Source organism: Canis lupus, chromosome 15, assembly GCF_011100685.1.
Source record: "Canis lupus familiaris isolate Mischka breed German Shepherd chromosome 15, alternate assembly UU_Cfam_GSD_1.0, whole genome shotgun sequence".
NCBI classification, from domain to species: domain Eukaryota; kingdom Metazoa; phylum Chordata; class Mammalia; order Carnivora; family Canidae; genus Canis; species Canis lupus.
Window position 1 is genome coordinate 36538756 of NC_049236.1, and position 25552 is coordinate 36564307.

Below are 25552 nucleotides of genomic sequence, written 5' to 3' on the forward strand. Positions count from 1 at the left end.
CCTGTGTCCTTCTCTTGCATATTGGGGCTCCTAATTCTCCTGTCCTAGGTAGCTGTACATTGCCCATGACTGCTTCTATTGTTTACTATGGATTTATAATGATGACTCTAAAACTGTATCCTTATTATAGATCTATTTCCTGAGCTTTGTAATATCTAGCTGCCTATTTGACTAGTTAACGCTTGCTAATTCTCTGTGTTTGAGATTCCATGTTCCTTCCTCTGGCTGGCCATCCTTGACCACTCTCTTACTCCAAATTCATGTTCAATGCCCTTCTTATTTGTCCTCACGGCACCCTGTACTTCCCCCTAACCCTTCTTGCTTCCCTATTAAGGTATAAGCTCTGTGAAGGCCGGGATTATATTTGCTTCTTTTCCATGTTTCCCTAGGGCCTAGCATTATCTGATAGTTAATATTTAGTAAATATTTCTTTGTATGAATGACATTCAGACCTCTCTCTTTCCTTTTCTAGTGTCAAATACTGGTGCAGATGGAATGCTTGATTTTCCACAGACATCTCTTTTGCAACTTACCATAAAAGGAAAAAATCTTATTTCTATAGATGCTGCTGTAAAATTTGTAAAATTAGCTTTTACTTATGAGGAATGGAGTTTATTTGAATCATCAGCTGGGCAGCTGATTGATTTTCTCCAGGTAATATATACAAATCTATAATTTGTTTTTATTTTGTTAAGATGGCTTTGAATTATTAATTAACTTGTGGGATATATTTCTCTTAGAGGCAGGCTGATCCAGAGTCAAAGAAAGCAGAAAAGGATTTAACTCTTCTGATTGCAATAGAACCTCTAATCAATGTAAAGAGAAACAAAGGTTTGGTCTTTCCAATGGAAAACTACCAAGAAGGACAGTCAGCTCAAATTTATGTTAAAAAAATTGCTTTTCATGGTGAGTATTTATTTGCCTTTTTGAAAACTTAAAATTTCATCTGATAAAATACACTCTCTCTAGACGAAGTGAGAAAGAATGTTCAAGGCAGAGGAAACAGGAAGTGCAAAGACCCTGAGGTGAAAGTGTGGTTGGTTATTGAAGGAATGGCAATGAGGCATGTATGACTGGAGTGCACTGGTGGTGTGGTGGAAGTTGAGAATGTGATAGGAAATGTGGTCAGAGAAATAGCTGGGTGCCAGATCCTGTAGGCTTCTAGGCCTTGTAAAGATGCTGGATTTTATTCTGCATGATGACTTTGAATAGATGAATAAGGCTCTACTTAGCTACTGTCTTGTTGGTAAGTGAGACACCAGAAGGATAGTAAATCAAAAGCCATCAATTCACATTAGCAAGGGAAGATTTGGTGGTGCCCTCTTTTCAGTGGGGGTAGTTTTTCATTCCAGCATTGTAAGTCTTAGAAGTTATTGTGTACATAACTGAAAATCTGCAACCTCTATTTTTAGACTGACGAGATGATTTAATCCCGTGTGTTTTATGTTTTATAATGTTCTTAAGGCATTTTATGGCTGTTCAAGTGCAGTAAATAATTTGTACCAAATAATGATATATATTTTTTCTAGTGGTTTCTGAATAGATATTTTTGTTATTTTTATTTCAACTGCCATATTTTACATATGTTTTAATATTATGAGCCTTTTTGATTCTATTTTGGATGTAGTTGGCATACAGATTGCAGATTAATGATAATAGTCTATTTTAATTGCATGAGAGCCCGCTTAGATTAGTTTTTGTATAGAAATATCTTAGTAACATATTTACCCAGATACTATTTATATCATTTTGTAGAATTTCTGTGTTTCTGTGTCTTTTCTATTTGAAATTTTGTAATTGATTTTTTTGTTTCATTTTTCTCTATTTTATGAATTAGATTCTAGTATGAAGACTTATGGATATTCAGAAGACATTTTCCATTTGGCAGCAACCTTGTACTCTTGTGTCTGTGCCTCTCCTCAGGTGAAATTGCTTTTTTGAATATTTTGTAATAGTGTTGAAGGAGGCTATTATACCTAATGTAAAGCCAGATTTAAAATATCACAGGAATTACAACCTGCCAGAATTTTATATTGTTTAATCATTAAATAAGAGATTGAGTCATAACCTGGCTTGTGATTTTAAGTCTGATATTGTTAATAACTCTGATATTGATAGTAACTCCTTTTGTTCCTTTTTGGGAAATTCCTAGGCTTTATATTTTTAATACTGAAGGAAATAAGGCAGTCGTTTCAATTAGAGTTAACATTCTTCTTCTTCTTTTTTTTAAAGATTTTTATTTATTTGAGAGAGAGAGAGAGACACAAACACACGGTACAAATGGGGGGGAGGGGCAAAGGGAGAAGGAGAAGCAGACTCCCTGCTGAACAGGGAGCCCGATGTGGGGTACCATCCCCATAACCTGAGCAGATGCATAACCAGCTGAGCCACCCAGATACCCCTAGAGTTAACATTCTTAATGAAATACTGCTTTTCAGTCCATGAATATAGAAATTGGTTATTATTTGGAGTCACTTTGCACAAAATGGCCAGTGGACATGATGATTTGTGGGTATGAATGTTTAAGTAAAACTAGCACAGCACTGGTGTTAACACTGAATTGCAGGGATTCTCAGGGCTTTCCTGAAGTTCCTCAGGAGCTCAGTTTGTTTAGTAACACCCTAACCTCCTTTTATTAGTTAATGTTGAGATAGAATTACATTTGAAAATTTGGTTTTACTATTCTAAAAAGAGTTTGGAAACCGCAATGATAGAGCATTGTGTTAACATTTGTTCAGGGAAGTGAAACCACAGTAAGGGACTTGAGAAGTTCCACTGTTAGAATGTTTTCTATTTCTTCCGGGTTTATTTAATACTTGGGACACATATTTAATTTTTGAAAGAAAGGTATTTGATAGCAAATATAATGATTATATTTAGGAGCTAACCCAAAAAATTCTTTTTTATTGTTTTCAAGTTTTTATTTGAATTCTAATTAGTTTACATATAGTGTAATACTGGTCTCAGGAGTAGAATTTAGTGATTCATCACTTACATATAATACCCGGTGTTCATTGCAACAAGTGCCCTCCTTCATGCCCATCACCCAGTTAGTCCATCCCCCACCCTCCTCTCCTCTAGCAGCCCTCAGTTTGTTCTCCATAGTTGAGCGTCTCTTATGTTTTGCCTCCCTCTGTTCTTTATTTTTCTTCTTTCCCCTGTGTTCATCTGTTTTGTTTCTTAAGTTCTACATATGAGTGAAGTCATATGGTATTTGTCTTTCTCTGACTGACTTATTTCACTTAGCATAATATACCCTATTCCATCCATGTCATTGTGAATGGCAAGATTTCATTTTTTTTGTGGCTAAGTAATATTCCATCTTCTTTATCTATTCATCTGTTGATGGGCACTTGGGCTCTCTCCAGTTTGGCTGTTGTTGATAATACTGCTATTAATAAACATCAGGGTGCATATGCCCCTTAGAATCAGTATTTTTGTATCCTTTGGGTAAATACCTAGTAGTGCAATTGCTGGGTCATAGGGTAGTTCTATTTGTAACTTTTTGAGGAACCTTCATACTGTTTACCACAGTGGCTGCACCAGCTTGCATTCCCACTAACAGTGTAAGAGGGTTCCCCTTTTTCCACATCCTCTCCAGTATCTGTTGTTTCAGTGTTGTTAATTTTGGCCATGTTCACAGCAGTGAGGTAGTATCTCATCGTGGTTTTGATTTTATGTCCCTGATGATGGACAGTGTTGAGCATCTTTTCATGTGTTTGTTAGTCATTTGTATGTCTTCTTTGGAAAAATGTCTATTCATGTCTTCTGCCCACTTCTTAACTGGATTATTCGTTTTTGGGGGTTAAACCAAAAAATTCTAATCAAGGCTGAAAAGGGCAAGGATTTTTTTTTTTTTTTTTTTTTTTTTTACAAATAAGTATTTTAATGATGAACTTAGGACAAGTTTTCCAAACATCATATTTTCATTGGAGTATAGTTCTAAAAGTAATGATCATGAGTTATTAGCTAAATAGGAATCAGATGTAGTTATGTTCCAAATATGCCAAGAGGCTCCAACCTGTCATCCTTAGACTTGTTTTTTCAAGGCCTAATAGACAAGGTTTTATCTTGAGGACCTCTGTACTTGAGTTCAGTTGCTAAATCCAGGGATAAAGGACCAACTGGGAAAACTTAGGACAAGATGATTAAACCTTCTTCAGAGGAGAGGATAGGGTGTGATGGGTTGCTCATGTCCCTTTTATGTCCAACCTGATATGGAGAGCTCTTCTGCTATTCCTGAAACTGGACCCATTTCTGTCCTGTGCCATTCTCTTGGCCATCTTTGATGTTGATCATTAGCCATCAATACCTATGAGCTTTGATTTTGTTTATTTTTATACTTTACTTTATTGTCTAAATTTTTAAAAGATCAGGTTGGAAGCATTAAAATATCCTTTTTAAAATATTGATTGATTGATTGGAGAGAGAGAGGGAGAGAGAGAATGCACACACATGGTTAGGGGAGGGGCAGAGAGACAAGGAGAGAGAAACCCAAGTAGACTCCATGCTAAGCTCAAAGCCAGATGTGGCCTATCTCATAACCCTGAGATCACGACCTGAGCCGAAACCAAGAGTTGTAGGCTTAACCAAGTGCACCACCCAAGCACCCTGACATATCTTGTCTGTAATATTATCCAGTACATGGTGTTTATATTCTAAAACAGAAATAGGTAGAAATTTAGTACTTTTAATCTTACTTTTTGATTGTTCTTATAAAGATTTTATTCATTTTATTTATTTGAGAGAGAGAGAAAGAGAGTGAGAGTACAAATAGGGGGAGGAGCAGAGGGAGAGGGACAAGTAGACTTCAGAGGGAGCACAGAGCCCAACTTGGGGCTCAATCTCATGACCCTGAGATTACGACCTGAGCCAAAATCAAGAATTAGATGCTTAACCAACTAAGCCACCCAGGTGTGCCCCTTGAATCTTACCTATTTTTTTAAAACTTTATATTGGAAGTATAATATATATAATGATAAACATTTTACTAGTATAAGGCTCCATGGGTTATCATAAATGAAACACATCCGGTTCAAGAAACAGAACATGACCAGCACCCAATAGCTCCTCCTGTGCTCCCTTCCCGTCACTGACCTTACCAAGGGTACTCAATATCTTAACTCCTCTGGTTAGTTTCACCTGTTTTTTTTTTTTTTTTTTTTGTATTGTATGTAACTGGATACAAAAAATATAGACAGTCCCTGTCTTAGGATGATTTAACCTAAGATTTTTCAGTTTTACAACAGTGCACAAGCAATACGCATTCAGTAGAAACCATACTTTAAGTTGTGAACTTTGATCTTTTTGCTGGCTGGAAATATGCAATACAATTTTCTCATGATGCTGGGCAGGAGCAGCTGTAGCTCCCAATCAGCCACACGATGATGAGGGTAAATGACAGATGCACAACTATTCTGGTTTTCATTTTCAGCACAGTATTCAATAAATTACATGAGATAGTTAACACTATATTATGAAGTAGGCTTTGTGTTAGGGAACTTTGTCCTACTGTAGGCTAATGTAAGTATTCTGAGCATGTTTAAAGTAGGTAAGGTTAAACTATGATGTTAAGTAGATTAGGTGTGCTAAATGCATTTTTGATTTATGGTATTTTAAATGTATAAATCAAGGAAGATCTATGCCTACTTTTAGTATCTCGCTTCTTTCAATCGATACTATGTTTGCAAGAGTCACCCTTATTGTTGCACGTGGTTGTATATCATTCATTTTTATTGCATAGTATTACACTGTATGAAAAGATCATAACTTATTTATACCTTCTTCTACACTTATTTATAATTTCTTCTTCTAGTAACATTGCTCCTATGACCAGATGTAAAAATCTAACTTCAATTGCTTTGTCTGAATCTCTGAGGCCAAACAGTGCCCTCTGGAGGAAGAGGCTACCCTTTCCCACACTTTTAATTTCTTTAGTGTCAGAAAGCCATTCTGGTCCACTTTAATAGCCCAGATCTGCACTGTTAATCCAGTATAGCTCCTAACCAGAGTTGTTTTTTTCTAAGCCCAATTTGGGGCTTGAACTCACAACCCTGAGATCAAGACCTGAGCTGAGACCAAGAGTCAGACACCCAACCGAGTGAGCCACCCAAGTGTGCTAGGGCAAGGAAGTTTTACTACTGGATTTAAAAAAAATTATGTATGTCTTAGTTCATTCAATTCAATAAACATTTATTGCTCTCTGTTATGTTCCCATACAAGGTACTACATATGTAAATTAAGGCTTAGGGCTGCCCCAAAGGAGTTCAAGGTTTGGTGTATTTTAATCATAAACTCATTATCTTTCTAGTTCAGGTATGAGTTATATTTTTCTTTTGAAAAGAACCAACCAAATAACTGATTTGAAAGGAGATATGTTCATTATACTCATGGTATCTATTGATATGAAGTGTGATGTTCTGTTGGTTTCTTCATGTCTCTTTCCTCCTTGTTCATATCTTTTCACAGCTTCCTATTCCCTCTTCCTTTACTAGTTCCTCCTCCTCCCCACACAAAATTTAAAAAGAAAGTAGTACATAAAACTTTAAAATTTGGGTAGAGCTAATTGGCTTACCTAAAAATGTTTGGAACATTTCTTTTTAGAGAGGCAGAAGTGGCCTAGAGCATTCATTAAGAGTGTGGACTCTGAACTGGACTGCTTGGGTTTGAATCTTGGCTCTGCTACTTTCTATTCATTTCATCTTGGGAAAAATCACTTAATCTTTTTTTAAAATTTTAAATTTTATTTATTTATTTTATTTATTTTTTTTATTTATGATAGTCACAGAGAGAGAGAGAGAGAGGCAGAGACACAGGCAGAGGGAGAAGCAGGCTCCATGCACCGGGAGCCCGATGTGGGATTTGATCCTGGGTCTCCAGGATCGCGCCCTGGGCCAAAGGCAGGCGCTAAACTGCTGCGCCACCCAGGGATCCCTTTTTTAAAATTTTAAATATTTATTTATATATTTATTCATGTGAGAGAGACACACACACACACACACACACACACACACACAAAGACATAGGCAGAGGGAGAAGCAGGCTCCCTATGGGGAGCTTGATGCAGGACTTGATCCCAGGACTCCAGGATCATGACCTGAACCAAAGGGAGACACTCAACTGCTGAGTCACCCAGGTGCCCCCCAAATCACTTACTCTTTTGCTTCAGTTTGGTCATCTGGAAAGTGAGAATGATAGTAATAGCATTCACTTCATAGGGTTGTCATGAAGATTAAATGAATAGGAGTTTTGGATAGACAACAAACACTCAGTCTATTGCAGTAGGTATGTAAAGCTCTTAGAGTGTTTCCTGGCACACAGTAAATGCTATATAGCTGTATCTATATGTGTATCTTATTTTTCTTACCAATTTACTTTGCCATTTTTGTTTTCAGAATGTTCAACCTGATAAAGAAATCGTTGTGGACACGATAATGTTCCTATGGCAGAAATGCAAATTAGGAATTCAGAGGGTCAATCTGTCCAGAAATGACTATGCAAAATTCACCCAGAAAATCAGTACTAATAAAGTATTCCTTTTTTGTTTCCTTTCACTTGTTTTTTAAATTGTTGCTAATTTAAGTTGTGATGCATATTTCCAATCTAAATTTTCCCTATTTATCCACCTGCTTAACTACCATTCTTTAAATGTGGGGCTAAAAAATAAATAAATAAATGTGGGACTGACTGAGCCTTTCTTTTAAGCATATTTTCTGCACTTCTGCAATTTGGTTTTGTGGAGTAGGAAGGTATTTCAGATTTTTAAGGGGAGTAGGAAGGTATTTCAGATTCTTAGTATTTTGAAGGTTACATGAACTTGGGTAAGTTAAGAAGGTTATTAATAGAAAATATAAATAGAAAAGGGTTTTTTTCCCCTGCACTAATATATTTAGACTATTTCAGAGAGCTCTTACATGGAAAGGAAAAAGTTGAGCAGGTGAATACTAAAACCCAGAAACTTAGGAGGAAACATTTTAACAGTAACATATTGGATGTGTTGTAAATAGGGTACATGGGCTTGGTTTTACCATGTACTCTGAAAAAGTAATGAAATGAAAAAGTAATGCTGTTTCCTCATTTTAGTTCCCAAAGTCTGATGGCTAATTTTATGTGCTAAGCTTTGGGGATATAGACATGAAAGATAGCTTCCAAGACACCTAGTATGAGGCCTGAAACACCTGCTTCTCCTTCACTATTTTGGAGGACTTTGATACTGATCCTAACAACTGCTTTGTGAAGGCAGAATGAGAACTTTGAGGATACTGATAATCTTTACTGATACTTTAAAAAAATTTATAATTTTAAAAAATGATAAATTTTCCATTATGGCTATCGATATGCAGATTATAAGCTTAGGTGAATCTTCTTTATGAGTTTATATAAATAAACTGATTAGGATTGATTGGGATCCTAATCAAATAAATTGATTAGGATCATTGATCTTTATAATTAAGATGTACTAATAAGGGAGTATATACCTAACATTCCCATATGTTTAGAAGATGATGACTTCATGGAAGTCCTAAGTTAAAAAAAATATGACTCTACAATGTAATGTACTTTTAATTGATTTTGCTGTATGTTTTCTCTTTTTAGTGGGTTTATCTTCTGTGGCAGATAAATGAAGTAATTCACTGCTATAAAATGGAAGACATTGACATTGTGATGGTGGCAGAGGTTACGTTGAGATTAAGTGAAATATTGGAGTTATTAGGAAACCCACGAAAGAAATTTAAAAAATCTCTAGGTAATGGAATGAGTGAAAAAGTATGAAGTTATTAATATACATAAACACATATGAATGTATAAGTATGAATTGGCATAAGGAATAACTAGTGTTAATGGAAACCAGGCATTTCAGTACTGTGCTTCCTTGATGGTTTATAACCAAAGATAGAAATAATATAGATTTAACCGGGGGGATGTTAAAAAGAGGTTATATGCTCTATGGTTCCGTCGCATATAAGTGACTTTTGCCTTCCCCTTATTCATGCATTCTCCTTCTCCATTCCTTGTTACTACTTTCACCTCTCTTCTGCTTTCCCATTCTTCCTTTTTTATTGTTCTCTCCTCCCTTTTATCTCCTTTCCTCCTCTGCCACTTCCCAGCAGAACATGCTGCATGAAGGAGGGGACTATGTTTTGCTTGCCATTGTATTTTTGGTAGCCACCACACTGCCCCACACAGACCAGGAACTTGAATAATGTCTGTTGAACGAATCTGTGTTCTACGTTTTATCTCCTTTTTAATCCTCTCCTCTCTTGGGATTCCCTCCTTTTAAAATTTGTTGTCTTCATTTATTTTGTTTTCCTTTTCTTTTTCCCCTTTCCTCTTACCTTCCTCGTTTTTGTTCTCATTTCCCACCCACTCCATCCTTTCCCTGCTCCAGCCCCTTTCTGCCAGCATTCTTCTTCCAGAAGTTTCCTTCTCTCACAGGGCAGCCTTATGCTCTGACCACCTTCTTTCTTCAGTGTGTCGTTAACCCCAGAACTGTCTGTTTTATAAGGTACGTCATATGTAGGGAGTGAGGTCAGAGTGTGGTTAGTAGGTGTTTACTTCCCTACTTCACCCCTCTTATAGAGCGTGTATGACATTTGAGGGCCTCTGTAGTAAAGTCATTATTGCTATAACTGTTTTCCCGGAGATGTGCTGATCTGGATCTGCTGTCCAGGGTTGCTGAGTGTGGCTTTAGCAGGTCGAATTTTAGAGCCACGGTTCTCAAATTTTGATTGGCATCAGTATCACTTGGGAACTTGTTAAAAATACAAAGGCCCAGATTCTATCCTACTTCATCTAGCCTGAGACTTTCTAGTCTTTATTACTTTATCTGGTGATTTTTTTTAAAAAAAGATTTTATTTATCCATGAGAGACAGAGAGAAAGAGAGACAGGCAGAGGGAGAAGCAGGCTCCATGCAGGGAACCTGATGCGGGACTCAATCCCAGGACTCCAGGATCATGCCCTAGGCAGAAAGCAGACACTAAACCGCTGACCCACCCAGGGATCCCCAATATCTGGTGATCTCAGTGTACATCAAAGTTTGAGAACTACTGGTTAAAGATGTCTGACTATCTAATACATTCAATGGTCTGTAGTCCTATTTTTTTAAATGTCCTCTCCTTAAACACTTTTTCCTTTTTTTAAAGTTTCATTATGCAGAATTTCAAATATAGAAATAAGTTACCATGTTCCTATTATCCAGAACATTTTGCTAATCTTATTTAATTTCTTTTTGTAACACAGTTTTTCCCTCTGGAGTGTTTTAAAGCAGACATCATGTCATTTCACCATCAAATACCCCAATATGTGTGTGTGTGTGTGTGTGTGTGTGTGTGTGTGTGTGTATGTGTGTTGGTTTGTCTATGTAACAGATAAAGATTTTGTTTTGTTTTACAAAATTATAATGCCATTTTTATTATACTTTACAAAATTAGAGGAAAATTCCTGTGTCCCTGATTGTATTAAAAATATCTTAGATTAGGGACACCTGGGTGGCTCAGTGGTTGAGCATCTATCTGCCTTTGGCTTAAGGTAAGATCCCGGACTCCCAGGATCGAGTCCCACATTGGGTTTCCTGCATGGATCCTGCTTCTTCCTCTGCCTATGTCTCTGCCCCCCCCTCCCCTCTCTCTCTCTCTCTCTGTGTCTCTCATGAATAAATAAATAAAATAAAAAAAATATCTTAGGTTGGTTTGTTCCAATCAGGATCCAAACAAGCCCATATATTTTACTTTCTTACATTTTTCTTGAGTCTCTCTTTCTAGTCTATAACAGTTCCTTTCCTCCTCCTCTTTTCAAGCCATTTATTTTTTGAAGACACTGGTTCATCACCTTTTAGGGTTCCTCACATTCTGCATCTGGCTGTTTGTGTCTTTGTGGTGTTAACTTGTTTCTCTACCTGGCAGTTAGATCTAGAATCTTGCTTAGATTCAAGTGATATCTTATCAAAAAGATTTTTTGCCAATATCTTATACATTTGGCAAGAATACTTCATAGGCGGTGCTGTTCAGTCCCTGCTGTGTTGAATCAGAAGGCATATAATGCCTAATTATCCCACACGCTGTGTTATAAAGACTTACCAGTGAGGTTAGCTATTGTTAGCCTGACCTTTCTCCTAGGTTGTTTTCCCTAGATATAGATTCTGAGACAAGTTGTTGAGTGAAGTAGTTTATTTAGGATATTATCCAGAGAAGCAGGGTTGTGGTGTGGTGGAGTGAGACAGAAAAGGAAAGGAAGGCAATACAAGGTATAGTAAGTTAAGGAGAAGGCCACTGTTGTAGGTTTAGGGCTTATTCCCATGAGAGACCTGGAGAACCTGCCCCAGAGAGCTGGGAGATTGAGATATTTATACAACTTTTATCTGTCATTCATTGAAGGCTACCAGAGGAGTGAGAGTGAGAAGCCAAAATGGGCTTCTAACTTCTGTTGTTCCTTCTGCACTTATTGTATTGAATTCTTAAGTGAAGAACTTACTTCATCAACTATTACTCTGATTATTTTTGATTGTGTGGTAGACATTATATTTGCTGAATATTTTATAGAGATAATTTGAAGCATTAGATAAGGTTAATGTTCTTCCAGAGAAGATTTATGCTTGCTTTTACTAGGTGCATGAAGATACTACAACTCCAGGATCCCATTAGTCCAGTTTGAGAGATGAAGATAATTTGAAGCTGAGATGCTCTCTTGTTGACTTATTTTCCATTTACCCTGACTCCAAGGATACAGCCCCTTCTGGCTTCTCACCCTGGTGGCCCTGGATACTAACCTCTGTTGCTTTAGTTCTCTCAGAAGCATCACTCAGCTTCTCAGCTTTCTTCTCCAGAATTGATGAGAGAGTCCTCAGTTGGGAAGGTAGCTCTAATGCCCTTCTATATTATTCCCTGGGCACTCTTCCCAAGATCAAGATGATACTCTTTTCTCAAGATCCTGGCTCTATATTTATATTTTCATGATCTTCTTTGCTTACAGGTGAAGAAAAAAATTTTTTTCCAGCTTTTCTAGTGGGCTCTAGTTAGGAGAATTTTTCCAGGTTACCTGTTGTTGAAAGCAAAAGGCCCAATGATTACTTTTTTTTTTTTTAAAGTCTATTTCTTATTCAATTTTATTGTTTTTTTTTTTTTTTTTTTACTTATTTCTTTTGGGAGACTATTGTTTTGTTGTATTTTACACTGTTTAATTATAAATGAACTAAATGCAATTTACTGATTCTTTGCTAAAATATTTCATTTTTAAAATACTAATCAATATTGGAACATGATCCATTTATAAATAGAAAAAGCTACATTTATGTAGTGAGGAGTTGTCCCCATTTAGGTATATAAATTCTTAGAACTTTCCAACATTGTTATTATCATCATCTTATTAGCACATAAAGCACAAAGTACAAGTCGTTCTTGTGTATTAATCATGCCAGTATGATTCAAAATGTTTATTGGACTGTTTATTAAGTAATGCATTATTTAGTTTAAATTATTTATTTATTTGAGAGAGAGAGAGAGAATGAGAGAGAGAAAGCAAGAGTGGGCAGAGGGAGTAGGAAAAACAGACTCCCCACTGAGCAGGGAGCCCAACGTGGAGCTCAGTCCCAGGACCCTGAGATCATGACCTGAGCTGAAACGACACTTAACCAAATGAGGCACCCAGGTGCCCCTTTAGTTTAAATTATTGAATACATTTTCAAATAGGAAACTAGCATTACCATATATTTATAATTTATATTCCTTTAACTCAAACCAGCCTTCTCTGATATTTGTCCAAATTCATAAAGCTTTTACATTGTTTTATGAATGCTTTTCAATAGACATTACAGACTAGAAAGACCAGTCTCTTTACCATAATATTACCTTGTTAATAATATTTTTAATTGTTTTACTGTAAGATCTTAAATTAACTTATATAAAACCAAAATTAACTTACATAAAGACATATAAAATTAGCATATAAAAACAAAATGTAATTATATGGAAGAAATAGTTTAGTGTTTTGTCAACTTCTAAGTGTTGAATCATTTCTAAAATCATGAGTCATTAAAAGGGCAACCAATTTAGCATAACATTTTTTAGGATTGTGATTCACTGCTATGTTTACATTTTTTCCTTCCTTCCTCTGGTCCTTCCTTCTTTGCCTGTTTCTTCTTTCCTACCCTCTCCTCCTCTTCCTGCTTACCCTTTTTTCCTCCTTTCTTCTTCTCTTCCCTCCTTTTCTCTTCTGTTCCTTTCATTTCTTCCTTCTTTCTTTTCCTTTTTTCCCCGCCACAGAGATATCTTTCAGGAAAGGAACTAGTGAATTCCTTGGAGTTTTGAAAGGGAGCGTGGACGTTCTTCCCATATTAAAGGTATTGCAAAAATATTTTAGAAAATACGGTTAAAAACATGAATTTAGATTTTCAAATGATATTAAGTTTATAAATGTGTAATGGTTAATTATAGAAATAATTTTGAATATTTAATATTTGAGAATTTATAGTTTCTATCTACATTGAAAACTAGGGGGCATTTTCTACCTTTTGCTTTCACTGTAGAAAAAAATCCCAATCAGCTTTAAAAATAACCTAGTAAATTATCTTAAAAGAATTACTGTTGGAGTTTTGAATGTGTTATGGTTCATAGACTCATAAAGCAGAGATGTCCTGCTCAGCATATTCCTCTGACAGAGTCAATAAGTTATTACCTGTTGAAAGTACACTTAGAATAGTCCCTGGCACATGGCAAGTTCTTAGTAATTGTTACCTTAAGAGAATTTTTTTTTAAAGAATTTATTTATTCATGAGAGATACAGAGAGAAGCAGAGATTAGACAGAGGGAAAAGCAGGCTCCCCACAGGGAGCCTGATGTGGGACTTGACCCGGGACCGGAATCATGCCCTGAGCAAAGGCAAGATGCTCAACCACTGAACCACCTAAGTGTCCTGGCCGTTCCTCTTCTTGATTATGTTTTTCATAAAATATTTGAATTATTTCTGTCCATCGAGGATTGTGTTGTTCTGTAGATCTGAATGGGAGTCTTGGGAACCACGTCATATATGTTATAAACATTCTTTTATTTATAAACAAGAACTAGAATAGCATTTTGCCAAGTCTGTCCTATGTGTTGCTAATACTATGCCTCAGAAAAGGATGCCAGAGTCAGGTAACTTTGGGTGACTCTGGATTAAGCGCAATACGTTCTTTACTGTAAGTCTTCTAAGAGGCATTCATTTGCTTATGAGCGTTGTGGTTTTCCAAGAAGAGATGGAATACTATATATTCATTATTTGAAAATAAAATCCATTTTACCCCTTATGGAATAACTACTTAAGACACTAGTGCTTGTGGACTACTGTTGAAAAATACGTTTCTATAGAGGAAGCCAGTGATCTCTATTTTTGTTTGCCTGATTAATTAAAAAACTATAATTTTAAATTACAAAAGTTGTATTAACATTAGAGGATATTTAGAGATATAAAAAGGGGAGAAAATATGCAATTTCACTATATGGATTGAAATATTTTTTATATTCTCTTCTAGTCTTTTTAATATTTTTTAGCATAGCAACATTTTGATGTTTTTTTCTATCATCATTTCGCTTGGCACTTTTCCTGTTGCAAAATGTTAATACTCATAATTGCTGTATTTTCTCTGAAAAATCAATTTGAAATATAAGACATAAAATTATAAAGAATGTTATAAGGTAGGCCCAATTCCTGTTATGAAACAATACCTTGTTAGTACAGTTGAAACTCTTCCACTAACCCCTTTGATCATATCACCTTTCCTCCTGCATAGCAGCAACTGGTATTCTAAATATAATGATGATAAATTCCAGGCATACTTTTATTACATATGTGTGTATTCTAGGAAGTAAGGAGTATTGCTTTTAAATATTTATATAAATATGTGTGTGTGTGAGATAGTGTGTGTATTCTTCTGCAGCTTGCTTTTTATCCCAGTATTGTGTTTGTGAGATTTACTCCAGTTGATTTGTATAGTCATCTTGATGATTTTTGCTGCTGTATCCAAATTGCTCATGGTTGCATGCAGTAAGTAGATTTGAACTTAGGTGTGTTGCTGTCAACATCCATGTGTTTAGTCACTATGGTACATTGCTTTTTGATTAAAAAAAAAAAAGTGTCTTCGGGATACTGGTATAAAAGATATTTTTTAATGCATAAAATATACAATCTTATAACTGGGTACCAATCAAATATCATGAATATAGTGGAGGACTGGTGGATCATTCTGAATTTACTTTCCTCTAATTATAGGTTTTAAGGGATGCAATTTTGAGTTCTTTATGTAATATTGTGTCTTAAGAGAGCTAGAGTTGAGAAATCTTAAATTGGGAACAGTAAATTTAAATTCACAAGAGATTGAGGAGGCTTATTTATAATAGCTGCCAGTGCTTTTTCCAGGGATCTTATAATGCTTGCTAAATATACAGCTTCCTATTTTCCGCTTTAGGCATATTGGATTATAATTTCCAATTGTGGAGTCTTAAAAGTTTATAATTCCAGGTATTTTCCGCTTAAAATCCCCCAGGTAGATTCTTAAGGAAACTAGAATTTCAGAATCACTGGCTGAGTGGGCCAGTACTTATTCTCTGAGGCTTCATAGGGCAGGAATAAAAACAGTAGTAGAAGTTACAAAGTGCTGGATTTTGGCTTCAGGTGGAAAATTTCTGGCAGTTAGAGCCACTAAATAAAATGTGTTTCATAGAAGGTGGCAGTTTTCCCAAATGAAGAAGCTGAAGACCCTTTATGAACTATTGCTACTCTTATTTAAATTAGAAAAATGTACCCTTTCCTTGATATGATTTATTACTATCTTCTGGGAAATTGCCAAAATGAACATACAAGTTTGTGATGACAACAGCATGAATGGCACCCCCTAAAATTGTGCAATAGGCAACCTGCCCAGCTGTACTGTGGCATATGGTAGACGTAATACAAGTGGTTCATTGGTATGACCTAAGGGCACAATGCTTGGTGTTGGAAGACCCAGAGTGGAATCTAATATTGACTATGTGATCTTGAACAGATTATTTCATCTGTTTGAAAATAAATGTCCTCATCTGTAAAATAACAGTAGAACCTATTCTACCGATATTATTTAAGTTATATCATTTAAATGAGGTATTAGTAATGTTACAGAAACCAGTACCTGGCACGTGGTAGCTACTCAGTTTTTCTCTTATGTTTTATGTAGAGCACTGAATCTTAGGGTCTCAGATCCATCTGGAGTGAAGTGGAGAGAAGGAGTGAGAATTTATTGTAAGGAGGATCCAAAATCTGTATGCTCACCTATCAGAAATTGTAGGCAGGATGAATTATGTACCTTGCATATATACATACAGCTCTTTAAAAAATGAGGTGTTTATTGTGATTACATTCAGAATTTATTTAAAAGTTTACTAAATGCATAGCATCTATTTCTTTCAATAAATGTATTATAAAATTAAAATAATTAATAGGTATCTGCTTCATAGGATAATGGCATTTAAAAAATTTATTATGTTTAGCCCAGTATCTAGAAGATAGTTTAATTAGATGTTAGTTATGATAATGACAGAGATAACAAAGATGATAGTGATGGTAGTGATGTTGATGATAGAATATAGGTATATGTGGGGGGAATGCTTGAAATTTTTTGGTGTTAAAAGGGCATCTTTAGAGACTTCTGTTTCTGGCAAAACAGCAAATCGGGTAAGGTGAAAACCCTCTTGCTACAAAGCACCTAGAAATTTTGGACAGAATTGAACAAATATCCTCAAACACATTGTGAAGCTCACAAGAAAGTAAGATAAATTCTAGGGGCCAAAATAAAAGGGGAACTGGAAACTAGAATGGTCATTTTATGAGTAGATGCTGCAGTTGGTTGATAGGCTTGGTTACCAAAAAGCTCAGGTTAACAGCCATCTAGTGACAAGATATGAGGCTTGGGCACATGAAAGATGGGGGTTTGGAACTGAGACTCACACATTAAAATTATAACTTCCAAAAGACCATATTCTAGAAAAGGGAGACCTGAAAAAAAAAAAAAAAACATTTGCCTATTTGTATGGGGAGGTTTCTCAACATGGGTAGTGAGAGGTGGGTGGGTGGGAAGAAAGTCTTTCTTCCTAACGATTTATAACCTTGGGCCAGCCTTCACATAGGTCTGTTATTTGACTTTATATTACTTGAGTTGCATGAGACCTTTCCAATGTCTGTGATTCTTGAATGGAGATATACATCTATATACTTTGGAATGGATGTGTGTAATCAAATCGTATATATTCCAGGAACACAAGGATGATTTAACATTAGAAAATCTAATGCAATACACCACATTAGCAGGTGAAAGGAAGAAATATGACTGCCTCACTAGATAAAAAGATGCAACAACAGCATTTGACAAAAATCAACACCTATCTTAAAAAAAAAAAAAAAACCCAAAACACAACTTGTAAGTCAGGAATAGAGGAGAATTTCTATATCCCATAAAGGGTATCATTCAGAGACCTGTAATGAATGTTATAGTAAAAGATTAAAAGCAGTCCTTTTATACTGAAGTAACAACATAGAGTATCTATTCTATTTAATATGTCCTAGAGGTCTTAGACAGTCAGCTGCGAAAGAAAAGAGAAAAAAAGGCATAAGGACTGCAAAGCAAATACCAACCTTGACTTGATCCCTAGACTAGTACAATGCATTGTATATATTTGTAGTAATAGGAATCTAAATACTTATCTGAAGAGTGGATAAATAGATTGTGACATATTCCTCAGCATAGCACCATTTCATTGTGGCTGTGAGGATGAGCGAATTAGTGTGGGCTTGAACTAGAGTCAGCTTGGCATCACTGCCATTCCCTTCTTTAGCCACCTTTGTGTCACAGGGGAAAAGCTGGAACTGCATTTCCTAGCATCTCATTTCCATGTGGTTCTACCTTAGTCTTCCGATGAGGCACATTTGCATGAATTTATAATGAAGGGAAGACAGTTCTTATTTGGCAGTGGCAGATGGAAGAAGTTAATTGACCAGCCCTGCTGAGCAAGCTCTTGCAATTCGCTTGATCTGGTGTAGCAGTCACTTGTGGTGGTTGTCAGCCACCTCCTTGATTCTTAGATTCACAGAGGCTTCTGCATGCAGCAGACTTGTCACTGGCAGCTTTCTTGGCCTTTGCTCCCCCTGGCTTTCCAACAGTGACAGACACCTCTAATTCTGTGTATCAAATCCCTTTCTGCTTAAGAGTATCTAGAGTTGTTCTGTGTTGTTAACCAAACTCTGACACATTGAGTTGCATATACCAGCATGAAAAAGTTTCAACAACATATGTTTGAATGTATAAAGTGGATTGCAAAATTTTCTGACAGAATTAAAAAATATGCAGGCAGTACTGCATATTGTTAATGGATACACACATTGTAAAAGTTTAAAAACACACAAAAGAATGGTAAAAACCAAAGCACAGTGGCTTTTTTTAGGAGCAGAGAAAAGGATTGTCATTGTGGGCAGTCTATAGAGGATTTCAGTTATCTCCATGTTTGTGCTTGCTTTATTTCCTAAAAATTTTCTCGAGAAATATGGGAAATTTGGAAGTTTGAACAAAGCTGATGCCTTTTATATTATTTTATATTTGTTTCTCTGTGAGAATAATTAGAATGAAAATGTATTTCGTGAAATACAATGAAAATCATGATATATGCAATGAAAATCATGATATATGCCATTGGATTTGATGGCCTCTACATCTAAATTTCCAGCTCTGAGATTTAAAAAACAAACTTTCAAAATGAAATGTGTGAAAACGACACATTTTGTGAGTTATATTTTAAAAATTTACCTATACATTTGGTACACTCAGAATTTTGAAAACCATGAAAGGAAGATATATACATGTTTATAAAAAGTTTAACTTATAATCGGAAAAATGAAATGTATTTATTATTTCACTTTTATCAATAGTACTCCACATTTAATCAAAGACATACATTTAGTAAAAAATATAACATTGTTGATATTGGATAGACTCTTTAAATTTGTCACTTGGTTTGAATTGTTATAAAAGAAGTTTGGAATTGTTGTATATGATTTTCTCTTAAGTGTTACATTTCTGTTTTGTTTATAAAATTACTTTAGAAGAAACCTGTGGAACAGTTATTTTTGGCCTATGAACTTCTTGACAAAGCAATTGATGGAATAAATTTGAATTGCATGTTAAGTACTTTGCCAGATGGATCATCAGTGATTGACCATTGCTATACCAAGGTAAATGGGAAACTCTTACATGAGATTTAAGTGTTACTTAGCTAGAAAGAGGGCTGGTTTCACACATAGGTGCGTAAAGCATGATTTGTGGTGACCTTGCTCTCATAGACCAGAAATCTCTTCCTCTCTTGCCAGAAGAAATCAAGAAGAGTGAGGAGTCTCTCAATTCGTTATTAAAGAGGCCACTGTATTGAAAAGCAGGTTTATTAGCATGTGAATCAGATTGCAAAGAGTTGAGAGTGAACAGAATTTAGTGGCTTAGTGTAAAATGATAACTTGAGTGATAATTAGGATAGAGCTATTTTTAGTATGTTTTGATAACTGTATTTTGTTTTTATTTTTACTTCAATTCTACCAAAGTACACCCAGGATATAGATGGAGACATTTGCAAACCAGTCACACCAAATACTTTCATGATGGATTTGCATCTTGAACTGATTCAAGCCCAGCACCATATAGCTGTTGTGCTTCTTGACCAATTGCAAGGTAGTAGTCCTCAAAACATATAATTTGTTCTGCATCAATTTTAAGATGAGTTCAAGAATAGAATCAATTTAATTTGTAAATTATGTTCTTGTTGACTTAGTATTTTCCAGATAAATTTCATTCTTTTCTTTTCCCGGATTACTATCAATAGATACCTTTCATTATTGCTTTATAACTCACATAGCAAATCCCTTGGTACACATCCAAAAAATTAAATTGATTTTGTTTGAGGTGTAGTAAATTATCAATATTTTGTTAATTCAATCTATATATAATTATTGAGTGCCTACTAAGATCTCGGAATCATATTGTGTTTGGTATAAATAAGATACAGCCTCTAATTTTGAGCTTCTAGATAACTAAGCCAATTGTAACAGTTGAGCTTAATAAATGTTAACAGAAGTAGACTCAGACTATTTGGGCACACAGAAGAGGAGTATCTTTAATGAACAAGAGTCAGGGATGGCTTCCTGGGAGAAGTGATAGTTGACTAGAAGGCTAGTAAATATCTTTATGAAGAAGATCGAAAAGGAAACAGTTATTTGGATAGAGAAAACAGCCTTTAGCAAGCTGGAAAGCAAATGATTGGATGGTGCAATTTAGGAACTGCTGGAATTCTCTTATGGCCAAAATGAAGAGCACACTTGAGAGGATGACACAGATAAGCCTAGTGATATAGATCAAAGTTAAATTTTGAATGGCTAAGGGATTTATATTTATCCTGGAAGCAACTGAAGAACTTAGACATCTTTAAGAGTAATGTCAGAGCACACATGATTTGGATCTAAATTATCTTGGCCTCATTATTAAACAGGTCAAAACATTTTTTAAAAAGATGTCAATAGTAATACTAGTGTACATACAGATAATACATTTACTTGAGTTTCAAAATAAAATTTAACATTATTATGTATAAAAACTGAAGTTAAATTTTGATAAAGCCAAGTTATGTTTGGCATGATTATATAGCCAGTATTTAACAACTACTTCATTATAAATTACTCATTATAGAATAGAACGAAGTGTTCCATTCTAATATGACCTCTGATTTCTGTCTAAAGCATTCTAATTTGAAGGGATACATGCTCCCCAATGTTTATAACAGGAGCATTATCAACAGTAGCCAAATTATGGAAAGAGCCCAAATGTCCATCAAATGACGAGTGGATAAAGAATATATATATATACTTACACACACACAGAATGGAATATTACTCAGCCATAAAAAGAATGAAATCTTGCCATTTGCAATGATTTGGATGGAATTAGAGTGTATTATGCTAAATGAAATAAGTCAGAGAAAGACAAACACCATATGATTTCATTCACTTGTGGAATTCAAGGAACAAAACAAACAATCAGGGGAAAAAAGAGGGAGGCAAACCAAGAAACTGATGACTCTAATTTGTAAATTAGACTTTTGTTTGTATCCTTTGACTGACATATCTTTATCCCCTTCCACTTCCTCTCTAGCCCCTGATCACCATCCCCCTACTCTTTGTTTCTGTGACTTCAGCTTTCTTAGATTCCACATTTAAGTGATGTCATACAGTATTTGTCTTATTTCACTTAGCATCATGTCCTCAATGAGTCTCTAAAGAGTCTTTAGAGAACTCTTTAGAGAACAAACTGATGATTAGAGAAGAAACTGATGATTTAGAGAACAAACTGATGCATATATTTAGAGAACAAACTGATGATTATCAGGGGGAGGTGGATAGGAATAGGTTAAATAGATGATGGGAATTAAGGAGTGCACTTGGGATGAGTACCCGGTGTTGTATGTAAGTGTTGAATCACTAAATTGTATACCTGAATCTAATAGTACATTGTATGTTAACCATCTGGAATTCAAATAAAAACCTAAGAAAAATAAAGCATTTAGATGTCACATCATATATACAACTAAATAGGTTTAATCAAATGGTAGTTAATTAATTTTTGAGTGCAAACCCCCCCCCCCCGAGGTTATTGAGATATAATTGACAAATAACATTGTGTAAGTTTAAGGTGTACAGATGTGTTGATTTGTTACACTAATATATTACAAAATGATTACCAGCAGGGCATTAGTTAACACTTCTATCATATCACATAATTGCCAATTCTGTTTTGTGGTAAGAAGATTTAAGATTTACTTATTTAGCCACTTTCAAGTATTATGATCTATAATCACCATACTGTACATGAGATCCCTAGAACTTATTCATCTTATAACTGAAAGTTTGTATCCTTTGACTGACATATCTTCATCCCCTTCCACTTCCTCTCTAGCCCCTGATCACCACCCCCCTACTCTTTGTTTCTGTGACTTCAGCTTTATTAGATTCCACATTTAAGTGATGTCATACAGTATTTGTCTTATTTCACTTAGCAGCATCATGTCCTCAAGATCCATCCATGTTATTGCAAATTGCAGGATTTCCTTCTTTCTGAATAATAATGGCTGAATAATATTCATGAAATAATATTCCACGATATCTATCTATCATCTATCTATCTATCTATCTATCTATCTATCTATCTCTCTATCTATCTATCTATCTATCTATCTCACATCTTCTTTATCCAATCATCAGTTGACAGACATTTGAGTTGTTTCCATATCTTGGCCATTGTGAATAATATTGCAGTGAACATGGGAGTGCAGGTATCTCTTTGAGATCTTATTTTTATTTCCTTTGGAGATACACCCAGAAGGGGATTGCTGGATTGTATAGTAGTTCTATTTTTGATTTTTTTAAAGAAATTAAATGGTTTCAGTCCTTATGATTAATTTTTAATCTGTTTCATGTTAATTTTTATGAGTAGTATAAAACAAGTTCAATTTCATTCTGCATATGGATATCCTTTTTTTTGTAACATCATTTATTAAAGAGACTGTCTCTTCCCCATTAAGTATTTTTCATTGTCTAATATTAATTGGAAATATATGCATGAATTTGTTTCTGGGCTCTTGATTCTGTTCTGTTAGTCTATGTGTCTATTTTTATTCCAGTACCATACTGTTTTAATTACTATAGCTTTGTAGTATAGTGTAAAATCAGGAAGTTTGATGTCTCTACTTTGGCTTTTCTTTCTCAGGTGCTTTTTTTTTGTCCATGAATGGATGCTGAATTTTTGTTACAGATTGTGTGTGGGGGGAAGGGATGTCTTATGCTGCCATTATGCTGACATCACCTCTCTGTCCTGTTCTTCTTTTATCTAGAATAATAACTCACTTTTTTTCTTTTATGACACATTTTTGAGGTTGTGTTTCTAGAACATTCTACAATCTGAATTTTCCTAGTAGTTTCTTCATGATTACATAGGTGATGTTGTTAGATACCGTTGTATCACATTAGGCTGCACATATTGTTTATTTGTCCTATCATTGATGAGGCAGACAGTTTTTATTTTGTTAAGGTGGTGTCTACCAGATTTCTCCACGGTAAGGGCATCTTTCCCTCTGCATAATGACAAAATAATTGGTATTGTCAGGTGATGCTTTGAGATGGAATAAATGTCCTATTCCCCAACAGATTTTCACCCAATGGTTTTAACTTCTGTTGGTGATCCTTGCAGAATTAGTTGTTACAATGGTTGTGCACAGTGATTTTCTAATTGAACTATTCCTTCTAAATATACTTGCTGCCCTTCTTTGTAAAGAAGAGCTGTCCACTTTGGCTCTTCTAATTTGTGGTGTTATACTATGGACTGAGTTTTGTTTTTATTAAATCATTTATAATCAGTTACTATCATTGTTCTTCTCATGTTCAAAGTCACACATTTTACCATGGGAAGTCTCAAACTGGATTGTGTGTTTTTTGATATGTCCCCATTATTCTTTGAGCAGGTTTTTGTTTTGTTTGCTGTATAACTAAATGTTCTAGACTTACCACACACACACACACACACACACACACACACACACACTGCAAGTTCTTTCTGATATCACCAATTCCAAGTCCAACACTTTGAAAATCCAAAGTTCCACATTTCATTTTTGTATTTACTCTCTCTCATGTTGAGCACACTGGTTCCCAATAGTATCGATGTAATAACATTTGCTTTATCCTATCATATTAACAAAGTATTTTCAGAATTATTCAAACAATAGCAACATTAACAATGAAACTACTAAGTAAGTTTAGGATTTCTTTGCAGTTCACATTATATCTTTAGAATATGCCACACATTAGAGAACTGTGTTCAAATTCACTTGAATTAATTTTATTTTTTGTATGGTTATATTCCCAGTTGATATATACTTAGAACTTGTTTGTATTTGCATTCTGTTTATATAGAATTTCCTTTATTTCCCATTCTTTTATCCTTTTATAGTTTTCATCGGTTTATACCTTATTTTTAATATTTATACTATTTCAAAGACTGTTTCTCAAAAGACCTCCTGGATATAGAGGGAAGCAACTAAAAATGAAAACATCTCTGTGTCATCATATATAGTTTTTCAATAGGGCTTCTTAGAATAATAACCTTGAATATTTTTTTATTTAAAATTATTTGAATTAGAAATGTATTTCCAAATGTGAATGGCATTTATGTGTCAGATTTTCCTTAAGAAAACTATAATTCTCACTTAATGACTGTATTATCTTCTGTAATGAAGTGGGGTCTCTTTACTTACAGAATTACTATGCTAGTTCATTCTCTAATTGTCATCCATAAGTATTTGAAGACCAAGTGATCCTCTGAGTTTTTATCAGAGACCATTTAACAATACTGATTGTAGATATGAGCTCAGATTTAAATAGAATTAGTTATTATTCCTTTGCTGTATCTCTGGGTCTTCTTGATGTTTTTGTCTGCTTGTTGAACTATCACCCTAATACAGATTTTCATTTTTTCCTCCTTTCTTCACTCTTGCATGCTGTTGCATGCAAGAAATCCTAAACTTACTTAGTAGTTTCAGACTAATGTTGCCTAAATACCACTTGTTATTCTTTTTTTCTCCTTTATTTTTGAGAGAAGTGGAGGAGGGGTAGAGGGAGAGGGAGCGAATCCTTAGCATGCTCCATGCACAGTGCAGAGCCTGACATGGGGCTCCACTCATGAGATCATGACTTGAGCTGAACTCAAGAGTCAGATGCTCAACCAACTGAGCCACCCAGGTGCCCCTTTTGTCATTCTTATTCAAGAACTTTACAATGGTTGCATGTTGATGGCAGTGGCATTAGATATGACTTATCTATGTTGGGCATCCTTATCTCTCACGATTATAATCATGAGAGCTATCGTTTAATTAGCAATTATAATACCCCAGGTACTGAGACATGATGCATTATTTTCTGCTTTGTGTTGCTGTCGCCATATAGATAAATTCCCTTATCTTTCACCATTAAAGAAGCCTTATATCCTTTAATGGTGTCTAGTGGCATCTTTTTATCAGTCAATGGCGTTAGCACAAATAATTCAACCTCAATAAAAGGGGTTTGTTGTAAGGTTACTCTAAGTACCTTCACATACCTCCAAGGACAGAATAATATTGCCAAGTCTCTTGGGGACTATACCCAGAAAATCAAGAATTAGTGTAACATTGTCCATCTTCCTGGGGCAGCATACTTTTACTCTCTTCTCCATCATCCTCTCTTTCCTGGGCCATTATGGTGGTTGTCCCAGCTATATACCAGGATCTCTCACTGTCCATAGTCAACTGGCAATAATTTATGTGTTAGTTGAAATTCTTTTTTTTCTTTTTTTTTTAAATTCTTGAAAGAGGAGAGTGGAGGTCTTCAGGGAATGCTCTGAGTTCTTGTGGGGCCCATAGATGAAGCAGTTCTTAAAAGTTTATGAAAAGGGAAAGTGAACAAAAGCAGATTGGATCCTATTTGTAAGCTTT

General features: G+C 35.2%; 1 protein-coding gene across 15 annotated transcripts in view; it reads left to right on the forward strand.

The window, feature by feature from the left end:
- The window catches only part of CFAP54 (cilia and flagella associated protein 54), a 297401-nt gene that overhangs the window by 37001 nt on the left and 234848 nt on the right, over positions 1–25552 (forward strand). For 10 of the 15 annotated variants that reach the window (XR_005370580.1, XR_005370581.1, XR_005370582.1 and 7 more), the window contains 8 exons: positions 473–654; positions 741–906; positions 1838–1923; positions 7395–7529; positions 8596–8746; positions 13259–13335; positions 19098–19226; positions 19587–19716. Coding sequence is in view for 11 of the 15 variants with exons in the window: in XM_038558716.1 (XP_038414644.1) it covers positions 473–654; positions 741–906; positions 1838–1923; positions 7395–7529; positions 8596–8746; positions 13259–13335; positions 19098–19226; positions 19587–19716 (1056 nt within the window). In the remaining 4 variants the exon portion in view is untranslated. The remainder of the gene's footprint in view (positions 1–472; positions 655–740; positions 907–1837; positions 1924–7394; positions 7530–8595; positions 8747–13258; positions 13336–19097; positions 19227–19586; positions 19717–25552) is intronic. The other 5 variants (XM_038558715.1, XM_038558709.1, XM_038558711.1 and 2 more) reach the window with 3 other exon arrangements.